The 12,779-nt window shown below is 42.7% G+C and overlaps 1 protein-coding gene across 1 annotated transcript in view; it reads right to left on the reverse strand.

Annotated features, from left to right (window-relative positions):
- The window catches only part of BAG2 (BAG cochaperone 2), a 31,167-nt gene extending 29,030 nt beyond the window's left edge, over positions 1-2,137 (reverse strand). The window contains exon 1 of the mRNA XM_075266670.1: positions 1,859-2,137. Coding sequence (XP_075122771.1) covers positions 1,859-1,983 — 125 coding nt within the window. The 5' untranslated portion in view covers positions 1,984-2,137. The remainder of the gene's footprint in view (positions 1-1,858) is intronic.
- Positions 2,138-12,779: the final 10,642 nt, after the last annotated feature.

A 12,779-nucleotide genomic window follows, 5' to 3' on the forward strand; every position in this document is an offset into this window, starting at 1 on the left:
AGACTGACACATAAAGTTAATATAGTGTCCCCCACATAATATCCAACCACCCCAAATAAAAGCAGATACTGAGAATTATACTCAGCATACTATACAAGAGATGTAGAACTTCTATTTTTTCCAGCTTCCCAGTACATTGTACAGAATAATAAATAGTACCATTACAAAGAACAGTTTGTTCCACAAACATTAAGTTCTCATATTGCTCTGTGAATGGAAAAATAAAAAAGTTATGGAATTTGGAAGGCGGGGAGTCAAAAACGAAAATGGACAAATCTGTACAGCAGAAAGGGGTTAAAGGTTCTGCAGTCAACGAAGATCCACAACAGACAAGGGTCTGTAACCTGTGCATCTTCAGCTGCTGCAGAACTAAAAGTGCCTGCATGTGCTGACAGAGGATTCTGCAAGGTGTAGTTGTACGAATACATTAGAAAAATAGGGGGTTTTCCACTATATACATTTTTACCTTGTTCATAGGATAGCAGCATCCCATCCATGAGGGTTTGACCCCTGGAACACCCAAAGGTCAGAAGAAAGGGGACCTACAAGATCCCCTGAGCAATCTGTGAAATGAGTGATAGTACATACATACACATGACCAGAGATCCTTTCACCTACAGTATAGAGGAATGCTGGGATGGCACACAAAAGTAAATGTTGTGGCAAAACATGCACAACCATTCCATTCATATACACTCAGGGTACCTGTTCTCCTAGTGGACGGACCCCCGTGAATATTCTGCAGATAGGAAAAAAGTGTATACCATGAGAAACCCATTTAAATCCATACAACTACATTCACTGACAGCAAGCAGAGATCAACTGAACACAATTGCGCAGATTTACTAATAGAAAGTGTAAGCATAGACACTAAGTAGAGATGAGCGAACACTGTTCGGATCAGCCATTCCGAACAGCACGCTCCCATAGAAATGAATGGAAGCACCTGGCACGTACACTTTGCCGGCGGCCGGCCAGCGTCACAGGTGCTTCCATTCATTTCTATGGGAGCGTGCTGTTCGAAATGGCTGATCCGAACAGTGTTTGCTCATCTCTAATAGACAGGCAGCCTGAAAATATCCCAGATTTATCATAAGGGCCGATGCTGGATGATAAATCAGGCATATCTATAAAAAGGTATAGTCTACGGTTATACCGCCATTGAGTCGGCTTAAAGGGGTTTATCCAGGTGAAAAAAAGAAATCATACTCACCTTTCCCTGATGCTCCGAGGCCTCCCAGCACTGCTAATCCTACAGTCCATTGTTGTCTTCTGGTGGAAGTCCCAGCCCCACGTGACCACTGAAGCCAGCCAGCAGCCTCAGAGAAGACCACCAGAGCACCGAGGACAGGTGAGTTTTTTTCTCACCTCTCCCGGCCTATTTAAAAAAACTATGTTTATTTTCTCCTCTTAAATGTTAGTGGATTTTTAGCATACTGTTACACACCCGGATTCTGAGAGTCCATACCCACATGTCTAGGAAGTCTAAAAATATTTAGCCCAAATTAGATGTATCACATTGTGACAAAAGAGCAACAAATATACGCGCTATATTTACATATTTATGTCTAGTCATACCTGGGCCAAAGTATATTAGAACATTGCAGACCTTTCATGATATAATAGAACATTTCCTTCATCCATCCACTGTTTACCCAACTTTCCTAGGATTCTGAATGGAGGCTCTGCCTAGCCCTGCTCCCATACTGATGTACACATTCGCTGTGAGGGCTGTGCTGACGGCTCATGAACATGTAGATGTACAGCACAGACTGCTGCCATGCTGACCCGGGAGAAGCCCCTGGCCGACCCCTGTGGTGCCTGCTCATGAGGTGATGACAGGGCACCCTCCGGTTACCTTATCTCCAGGTCATCCAGAACTTCCAGCAGGTGACTGGAACGGGCTGCCATGGACATGGAGCGGCAGAACTTGCCTCCATTCTGCCCCTCGTTAGTCTTCGCTTGTATCTTGGCTTGTGCCATGTCTCTCTGCGGCAATGAATGGCCGGTGACCGTGAGCAGGGTGATGGCAGCTCTTCTAGGATCTTTCTAGACTCATCTTCGCCAGACACTCAGGACAGACTGATGAAACATTTCCTAACAAGGACCTGGGCGGATCCTCGTCCTGCTCTCCCTCCCTGCCCCCAGCAGCCTCCTGCCCTGTGCCCGGGCACAGCTGCTCTGCTCATGTCCTCCACTGCTGTGCCAGCTCTGCACGGGGGTCTCATGATAACAGAGCATGGGACTGCTGTGATTGCTGGAGAGATGAATGACAGAGGGTAAGGAGCTGGCATTATATGGGGTGGGGGCAGAGAACCCTAATAGTGGCTACAATGGAGAGCCCTGTGCCCCTTGCAGGCTGATCTCACTCTTATGGGACTTACCGAAAGAACATTTTAAGGCAAAGCCATGTTGCAGAAACACAACTAAAAAATCTGCAGGAAAAACATGCTGCGTCTTTTCACAATGTTTTTAAAGCTAAGACCCTACGTAGCGAACCGCAGCCGAAAAACACTGCAGAAACGCATAGCATTTTTTCCGTAGCGTTTTTCACAATGGGTGCACAGAGTTTTCTTCTGCAGACTTTCTGCTTCTATTACACATATACAGAAAACACCAGCGTTTCCATAGGTATAATTGATGTGCTGTGATTTAGAAAAACGCTTGCCGGATAATTCCTACCCAAGTAACAGGAGTAGCACTGCAGCTCCCTCTCCTGCATAGTGGTGGCTCCTGGGAATTGCAGTGCCATTCCTATTACCTGAATAAGAGCACACTGCAGGCGCTCCCCATCCATTGCACCAGCACACCCAGCTGCCACCGCAGCTGATCTGTAGGGATTTCAGTGTCAGACTCTACAGATCACATACTGATGAATCCTGAATACTGTGAATAGGTCATTAGTATGAAACTGGAGCTGGACACCACCTTTAAGAAAGTACATACATGTAGCTATGGAGAGCTGCCTGGTCTCACTGCACACTAGCTCTAGATGTACAGTCACGCTAAGCAGTGGTGTGCCTAAAAGGAGGCAAAGAAACTGAAGTGATGCCCCCTCCAAAAAAAAAAAAAAATAGCACAAAATCTCTTCGCTGTTTTTGATTTCCCCAAAATTCTGTTAGGCTGACTGAATGCAACGTACCGTATTTTTCGGACTATAAGACGCACCTAGGTTTTAGAGGAGGAAAATAGGGAAAAAAAATTTTGAAGCAAAAACTGGTAAAATATTTAATATATGGGAGTTGTAGTTTTGCAACAGCTGCAAGGCCACATTGACAGGTGACCCTGCAGCTGTACGGGGACGCATAGAGTGGGTTTTTTTGCGGGGCCAGATGTACTTTTTAGTTATACCATTTTGGGGGATATCTATTGCTTAGATCACCTTGTATTGAAAAAAAAAAACAGGAGGTGATTTAGAACTTTTATTTATTTCATATTTTTAAAGCTTTTTTTTTTTTTTTTTTACTATTTTATTCCCCCCCGGGGGCTTGAACCTGCGGTCACTTGATCGCAAGTCCCATAGACGGCAATACAACTGTATTGCCGTCTATGGGACATTCTGTCTATTAGTATTACGGCTGGTCATAGAGACCAACCGCAATACTAATATATAGCAGTGACAGGCCCGGGAGCCTCATTAGGCTCCCGGCTGTCACCCGGACAGGTCGGCTCCTGCGATATCGCCGTGCAGGAGCCGGCCTGCAACTTTACAGGTACGGGGCCGGTGGGGACCGGCCCCCGGGGGAGAAGGGGCCACGGATACTGACCCTCTGTACTAGAGAGGCGGATGCCGGGGAGGGATAGACGCCGGGGCCTGAGACATCACTACGATCCTCTGCCCTTCATGAAGCCAGCAGCGGGGGGACGGAGGAGCCCCTGCCGCTGCTGGCTTTATGCAGGGCAGAGGAGCGCAGCGATGTCTCAGGCCCCGGCACCTGTAATGGCGTCTATCACTTGCCGGCTTCCGCCTCTCTATTACAGCGGATGCCAGGCGCCACCTTCAGACTATAAGACGCACCCTTCTTTTCCCCAAAAATTTTGGGGAAAAAAAGTGCGTCTTATAGTCCGAAAAATACGGTATATGCTCAGGTTTATATGGTCAAATATACTCACATATTATTATGAACTATTTATTTTTAGAGAATCCCTATTTTCATGGTCCTGATCATTTGAGGGCTTACATACAACAATAACAAAGGGGAAAGGGGGCGGAATAATCTTTGAGGGAAGGAGGATAGGACACACATGTATAATTATAAATGTGAATACTTTAACCTTTTACCACTCTGCGCCATACAATTACGTTGTACTGAGAGCATAGTTAATATTTAGCAGTGTAATAGTACGGGACTAGCTGCCGGAGCAATCACAGCACAGCAAGATTGTCGCCCCTCGGATCCTCCATGGTAAGATTGCAGGGTCCGAGGAGTTGCCATAAATAAAGAATAAAAAATAAACATAATAAAAGCTTAAAAAAAATCACCTTTACATGTAAAAAAACAAAACAACAACACATAACGTAAACAAAAAATAAACAAACAAGTACAAGCTCCCACTGTTCAAAAACAGTGTTATCCCAAACATTGAACGCCATTAAAATATATACTGCAAAGCACAAAATAAGGTATTTTGGTGTTCTTGCTTTCCCCAAAAAATAGCAAGAAAAAAATGATCAAAAAGTCATAAATACCAAACACTGGTACCAATAAAAAGTACAACTTGCCCCCAAATAAAGAGCCCTGTCATATCTCTGTCAACAAAACAGTAAAAAAGTTATAGGCGACCCCAGGAAAAAAGGATGTTTTATTTGTAAAAGTGGTAAAACATAATAAAACCAATATAAATATGGCATCACCATAATCATAATGACCCACCAGACAAAGCTGCCATGTCAATTTTTATTGTAGAGTGAACGCCATAATAACAAGATGCAGAAAAATATGATAGAATTGTGGAGTTTTTCACATGGACCCCCAAAAAATGTTAATCACTTAGCTATATTGGCAGAAAAATATAAAAGTTATGAATTTTGGAAGGCAGGGAAGGAATATGTGAAAAAAGCTGTGAGAGCAGTGGTTTGGAGAAGGCATTTTAATGTGTGACCTCAAGGCCACATTAAGCTGTGTGGTGGCTGCAAGGGAACATTATACTGTGAGGGGGTGTACACAAGGGGGTGGATTCATGAGTACAACTACCCCTTTGCTGACCTTGGCCGGCCACCACTTTTCTGATTGATGTTTCAGGAGAGTAATGGCCTGAGAACCAATATCAGTCCTGCTGGTGGGCCTAAGGAGTGAAAGAAGTATGATATGCTGGAATGACTCTGATGTGAGAATCCTAGGAAGATGGCCATCACATGTAACATAGACGAGGAGGATCACATGGTTTGTGTGACCCAGGCAGGATTCTGACATCATCAAATAACGGAATCTGAGCCAATCATGACTGGTGGGTGAAGAAGATACAGGGACAGAATTGCCATCACTGTTCTACTACAGCCTGTGACTGTCCACTGGGTGTCTTACATTAAACATTTTAATTGGCCAGATCACCCTTTGACTGTCCAGTCTCGTTTTGTTAAAGGGATTCTATCATTGGCATCGAATACCTCCATCGCATTGCTCCCGGCGCCACGGAAGGTGGGAGGGGCAATAAAAATTGGAAGCCCCAAAAGTGTTTTTGCAACGGGAGCTATGTGACGGAGGTACTCGATCAAGTATATTTGCTCATCTCTAATTTTTAACTAAGCGTATATTTGCACAACCTTTAGAAAGGCTATTCCAGACATAGCTTTTATTTGTTAATCCTCTCAGCCTTTTTGAATTAGCCCGTTTTTATTGATATGCCAATTAACCAGCACGGAGCACCGGAAGTACATTGAGCACTGTGTGCTATGTGTAAACAGGGGGAGGTGAGAGCAGGGAAGGCTGATGAGTTATCATCATCAGCAACTGCAGCTCTACTCCCACCTTCCCCTATTTACACACATCAGACAGTGTTCACAACTTCCGATGCTTCGTGCTGGTTAATTAGTATATCAATAAAAGCGGGCTCATTAAAAAATGGCTGGGAGGATTACTAAAGAAAGGTTTTGTTTTCAAGAAAAACTTGTGGCTCACCATGAGTGTGCCTGCCAGTTGCAAAGTTAATAAAGAATTGACCTCAGCTTCAACCCAAAACCTGGGAAGGATCACCTAGATTGCAAAAATTTCAGACCCATAGCACTTTTGAGTACTGATCTCATGACTAAACCTTTGCCTCCCTTCTCTGATACATCAGGTTTGGTTTGTCCTTTGTGTCAGGGTAGTGATAATGCCAGCAGGACGAGTGATCTGATAGATGCCACCACCAGGTTTGACTTTTGGTACTCAATTTAAATGGCCAGAAGGCCTTTGATTGTCTGGGTTGGCCTTCTTTGTTTGCTACACCTAGACCATTTGTCTCAGAGGTCCATTTTTAATGGTGATGAGGGGCCTTTACATAGCCCCTACCACCACTATCAAGCTCCCCCACACTTTCATCCCAGTTTACTCTCCATTAATGGTACATGACAGGTCCCTTCTTCCCTTTACTTTTTATCATGTGTATTGAACCCTTAACGGTTGCTATCTGCCTACAGCCTGACATTAATAGGGTGGGATATTCTCCTAATCTTGACTAACCTACACATCTCTCTTCCCAATCTTTACGCCCTCTTAGATACATTTGGTAATCTCTCTGGTTATATAATTAATACTTCAAAAACACAGGCCCTGAAGACTCACCTATTTAGGAAGGCCTACAACCTCCAATAACACTACCAACCATCTGATCTGTCTCCCCCTCTCCTTCTGTCTCTATCCCCCTTCCCTCATAGATTGTAAGCCCTCGCGGGCAGGGCCCTCTACCTCGCCGTGCCAGTCGGTCACTGTTAGTATTATATCTACCTGTGTATTTTGTGTATTGTATGTAATGGAATTAATGGTGCTATATAAATAATAATATTTGAATCCTCCCCTCACACCTAGCTCGATAACAAGCCTCCTTTCCTATAGGCAGCAGGATTAATCTTTAATATACTTAGGATTCCACCTAATCAAATCCTTCTCCCTTTTATATCAAGCCAATTTTCCTACACTCTTCCGACAAATAAGTGCGCTCCTCACTAAGTAGCCCGTCTCTCTACGGCCTAATATCCACAATAAAGATGACCATCATACCTGAACTCTTATCTATTTGAGACCTTCCCGATTCCAGCTCTTGATAATCTCTGCCTTCACATGTGCCTAATGAAGAGGTGTATGCCTTGTCATAAATTAGGCACATTCTTTGGGGTCCATTAGCCTACACAGCTCCTTACTGGTGTAGATTTCTGGAATCACTTATAACACAAAACTGGCATTAATGATAGGACCAATGGCCCTGCTCCTCATGAGGTGAATTGCACACACAGTTCAAAAATTAAAGTTACAATTTTGCACGAAAATTCTGACTTGTGCCAAAATTAGCAACTTTCTTCCTGGCTTGTATGTCCATTTTCTGACGCAAAAGGCATGATAAATCAGGCCCATATTGATTTTAAATAAATTATACATCCACTGTGTATGTTTAATGGAAATATATATTCTATGTTCATATTGCACAGTGCAGGGATAAGTTAGCCACTCATATTGTTGCATGTTCAACGTACACCGTCAGTGGTTTAACTAAGTAACTGCTTCAGCTTTTAGTGCTGACATATTTAAAGGGGCTCTATCATTGGGAAATGTCATTTTTAGACAAGCACATCCTTGCATAGTCTTTAGTAAGGCTATTTTACACCTACCTTTTGTATGTAAATTGCCTCAGTAGATTTTGAATAAGTCCGTTTTTATTCACATGCTAATGAGCTTCTCCACGCACCGTCTGCTCTATGTGTATGTATAGCAGAGGCTGCTGTACTGATGACTCATCTCTGTTAAGGGGATATCGTCACTCCAGATGGAGAGACCACCATATTGGTGTGTGGAGTCTTATTAAGCCATGAGGCTCCACTGCAAAGAAACATGGGAAGAATATGCAAATCTGACTTCCATGATGTAATTAGGATGCCAGTGCCTCAAATATGCACACCACTAGAGGGCGCTGACTGAGAATGTGCAAGTCTATCTTCCATGATATAATTAGGAAGACAGAGTCTCAGTCAAGCAAAACCTATAGAGGATGCTCCCTTTAACATCATGCCGACCTTCTCAGAGGCCTTTGTTTGTGAAACAGCTGTCCTTGGCTGAGAAGACTGCATCTGGTTAAATCCCAACATCATCGCAAACAAAGGCCTCTGAGAAGGTCGGCATGATGTTAAAGGGAGTGCCCTCTATAGGTTTTGCTTGACTGATACTCTGTCTTCCTAATTACATCATGGAAGATAGACTTGCACATTCTCAGTCAGCGCCTTCTATTGGTGTGCATGCTTCAGGCACTGGCTTCCTAATTAAATCATGGAAGTCAGATTTGCATATTCTTCCCATCAGCTCTGTTATACATACACATAGAGCAGACTGTGATCACAGACAGTTCCAATAAAAAATGGACTTATTCAAACACTACTGAGGTGATTTACATACAAAAGGTAGGTGTGAAATATCCCTTCTAAAAGCTATACAAGGATGTGCTTATCTCAACCCCTTCCCGACATGCGCCGTAATAGTACGGCTCATGTCGGGTCTGTAACTATGGCGACCGCCCGGGAGCCGGGCGGCCGCCATAGCCGCCGGGTGTCTACTGCTTTAAGCAGTAGACAACCGGCTCTAATGCCTCCGATCGGTCCCCGGACCGATCGGAGGCATTAACCCCTCTGGCGCCGCGGTCAAAGGCGCCAGAGGCGCCATTTTCCCGGCGGCGCATGGGCGCCGCCATTTTGGCCGGGATCGCCGGCTCCTGGAGCATGCTCCAGGGCCGACATCATGTTGCCATGACAGCCGGGAGCCTGTACAAGGCTCCCAGGCTTGTCTGCAAATTGTCTCTTTTGCAGGCTGGTCTATGCAGCCTGCAAAAGAGATGATGATTTTTTACAATGCATTGCAATGCGTTAGTATTGTAATGCATTGCATTAGTGATCAGACCCCCTGGGGTTCAACACCCCTAGGGGGTCTAATAAATGAAAAAAAAAAAAAAAAAAGTTAAATATATATATATATATATATATATATATATATATATATATAAAAAGTATTAAAAGTTCAAATCACCCCCTTTCCCTAGAACACATATAAAAGTAGTTAAAAACTGTGAAACATATACATGTTAGGTATCCCCGCGTCCGAAATCGCCTGCTCTACAAACCTATAAAAATATTTTTCCTGTTCGGTAAACGCCGTAGCGGGAAAAATAGTCAAAAGTGCCAAACCGCCGTTTTTTCACTGTTTTGATTCTGATAAAAATTTGAATAAAAAGTGATCAAAGCAATAACATTTCCCGAAAATGGTAGAACTAAAAAGTACACCCGGCCCCACAAAAAAAGACACCCTATGCATCCCCGTACACTTACGTATAAAAAAAAGTTACGGCCGTCGCAATATGGCGACTTTTAGAAAAAAAAAAATTTTTTAACACAGTTTTGGAATTTTTTTAAGGGGTCAAAATGTAAATAAAACCATATAAATTTGGTATCCCTGGAACCGTGCCGAAACACAGAATATAGGGGACATTTCATTTTGGTTGCACAGTGAACGCCGTAAAACCAAAGCCCGTAAGAAAGTCGCAGAAATGCATTTTTTCTTCAAATCCAACCCATTCTGAATTTTTTTCCTGCTTCCCAGTACATTATATAGAATAATTAATGGTGGCATCATGAAGAAAAATTTGTCCCGCAACAATTAAGACCTCATATGGCTCTGGGAGCGGAGAATTAAAAAAGTTATGGGGTTTAGAAGGAGGGGAGTCAAAAACGAAAATAAAAAAAATGCCATAGGCGGGAAGGGGTTAAAAACACTTTTCCCAATGATAGAGCCCCTTTAAGGTTCAAATGTCAGTTTCAGTGGAAAAGCATTCCTGTGCTCTCGAGGACCTGAACATTGTGGTGTTTGTCTAGAACAGCCTTATCGGACACATGGTTTCAAGGCCTAACAACAACTTCTGGATCAGAAACTGTAAATAACAATCAGGTTCCGATATTGGCACATGACCCAAAGGTTATAAAACAGACGTACCTGCTTGCTTTTTAAGGGAGGAACAGAGTGATCACTGGATTAGCAAACATATTCTCTTCAAACTATCACATTTTAACCCCTGACAGCTCCATGTAAATTATTTTCCTTCCCCCAGATTCTCCTTGTCTTATTTTCTTCCCCTTCTTTAATTCTATAGCATTCATCTTCCCCTCTCAGGACATATTTTTATCAGCTAAACCAGTAATCATGAGAATGCTTTCCACAATGCAGCTCTGTGTGCCCATCTGCTATATTTCTCATGAAGCATAGTACCAGAAGTAAAGCATTTCTTGGAAAGGTACAGTAGAGTGTTGGTTACTTCATATCAGCATTGTTTGTATTCTGCCAATATTGTTATTATCTATGAACCTTCATTTATTAATTATTCTTCTATTTGTTTATTCTTCTGTTTACTTTAATGCACTTATCCACTTGGTTAATTAAGATTAACACAAGCATCTGGTGAAATTTTTTTTTTTGAGAAAGCTGAATATATAGATTCATGTCAATTTTGAACCTGTGCTGGTCTCCATGGTCGTCACGGGTGAGAGGTCCGACCAAATAGAAGTTTCCTAACACGTACGGCGCTGGCTCTCAATATCAGCAGCCATGGCCGTATAAGCTATTGGTCCGGTCCTCTGAAACACGCGGGCCACTGGTCCGACGCATGCGCGGCGGTACCACCTTCTTCTTCGACTGGGTTCCGAGTGCGCATGCGCGGGTCTATTGTACCGTCGAATGCGCGTTTGCATCTGCCAGACGCCTCTCCACGTGCGGCGCTCTGCGCTTGTGGAGAGGGCGCGCGGAAACCCATATTGCCTACTCACGTCGGCTGGACAAACATCCAGTTCGACACTAGTGAGTTAAGGTAAGAAACAATCATTTTGACTATGACTTTCGCTTTCACTTAAGCTTCCTATTTGGGTAACAGTATATTTTTTATATATTTTTATATGTTGTTATTGACCAATTTGGTACACTGACTAATGAAGCCCAGGACTCTTAATACAACATTTGTATATTCTTTGAACCTTATGCTTCCAAAGCAGCGTTTGCACATACATTAAAAGCCCTTAGGAATTGGCAGACTTTGTGGGATTTTCTAAGCCCCTTGAATGTTCCCATGGTTTATATGAGATTTTGGGTTCTTGAGAGGCCCAGTATTCTTGTAGGCTTTTTTTATACAACCAATACCAAGGAATTATTAATTTGACAGTGGTCAATTTTATGGTTTATGTAGTTCTACAGTTTTTAGACTTACATATCTTTTCTATGTTCTGAATGTTTGACTATGTATTCCTTCTGTTTATATGTGATTTAGCTTATACACTTGAAAAAGAGCGTTGTGCTCGAAACACGTAGTGTGTTCTTCTAAACGAAAATAAAGAATATTGTATGACTGTTGGCTGAGCGCGGTGATCCTTTTCGAAATCTGGTCCTCCAATATTGTTATTGAGGCACACACGGAAGTCCCCATCTAGAAACAAAAAAGATATAAACTAAAACTTAACTTTTAATACGTAGTAATATAAAAATATAAAACCATGAACCCCCCACAATAAAATGTCCTCAGACCTTTCTGTCTCAGGGTTGTAGCATCTGGCTATAGTATGTATCCTGTGGTCAAGTCACTAGTGGGACCCACTCCAGCACCGGTTATCAAAGCCCCACTATTAATACACAATACTCCTGACCAGCCTGCCTATAAACCAGAGATTATGCTAGAGATACTGCATGCTACGAATTGCTGCGGAATACATAGAGAGTATAGGGATTACGTCCAACTATCTGGTGTGTCTCTAAGCGTGTAATAAAGGCCCTTATAGTAGCAGGGCCAACCCTCATGGTCCCGCGAATTGCAGTTTTCACCACACCATGTATGCCTGGATATCGCTGCAATTGATCCCCTCCTGATGAACTTATTGGAGTAGGGAAACGCATCGAGGGTCTTTCTATTGAGAGTAGGGAGAGTGCATGATGGGTGGTATCGTCGGCTGTGTGGGCCATTTGTGGAACTGACAGGGCCCTTATTACACGCTTAGAAAGAGACACACCATATAGTTGGACGTAATCCCTATACTCTCTATGTATTCTGCAGCAATTCGTAGCATGCAGTATCTCTAGCATAATCTCTGGTTTATTGGCAGGCTGGTCAAGAGTATTGTGTATTAATAGTGGGGCTTTGATAACCGGTGCTCGAGTGGGTCCCACTAGTGACTTGACCACAGGATACATACTATAGCCAGATGCTACAACCCTGAGACAGAAAGGTCTGAGGACATTTTATTGTGGGGGGGGGTTCACGGTTTTATATTTTTATATTACTACGTATTAAAAGTTAAGTTTTAGTTTATATCTTTTGTTTCTAGATGGGGACTTCCGTGTGTGCCTAAACAATTTCCCTATACCCTGTGTTATCTACCAATATTGCATATAAACATATTTGCATGTTAATTCACACATCTTTATAAAAAAAAACCTATAAAGCACAGAACTGGAAGAAAGTAGATGAAACAAGACAAAAATCAACAATTTAAAAAGACATTTATAAAGATAAGGAAAAATGTACAAAAGAAGCTGAAAATAAGAGAAAGAGGATTTTACCGAAGGAAG

The sequence above is a fragment of the Leptodactylus fuscus genome, chromosome 3, assembly GCF_031893055.1.
Source record: "Leptodactylus fuscus isolate aLepFus1 chromosome 3, aLepFus1.hap2, whole genome shotgun sequence".
Classification (NCBI taxonomy): domain Eukaryota; kingdom Metazoa; phylum Chordata; class Amphibia; order Anura; family Leptodactylidae; genus Leptodactylus; species Leptodactylus fuscus.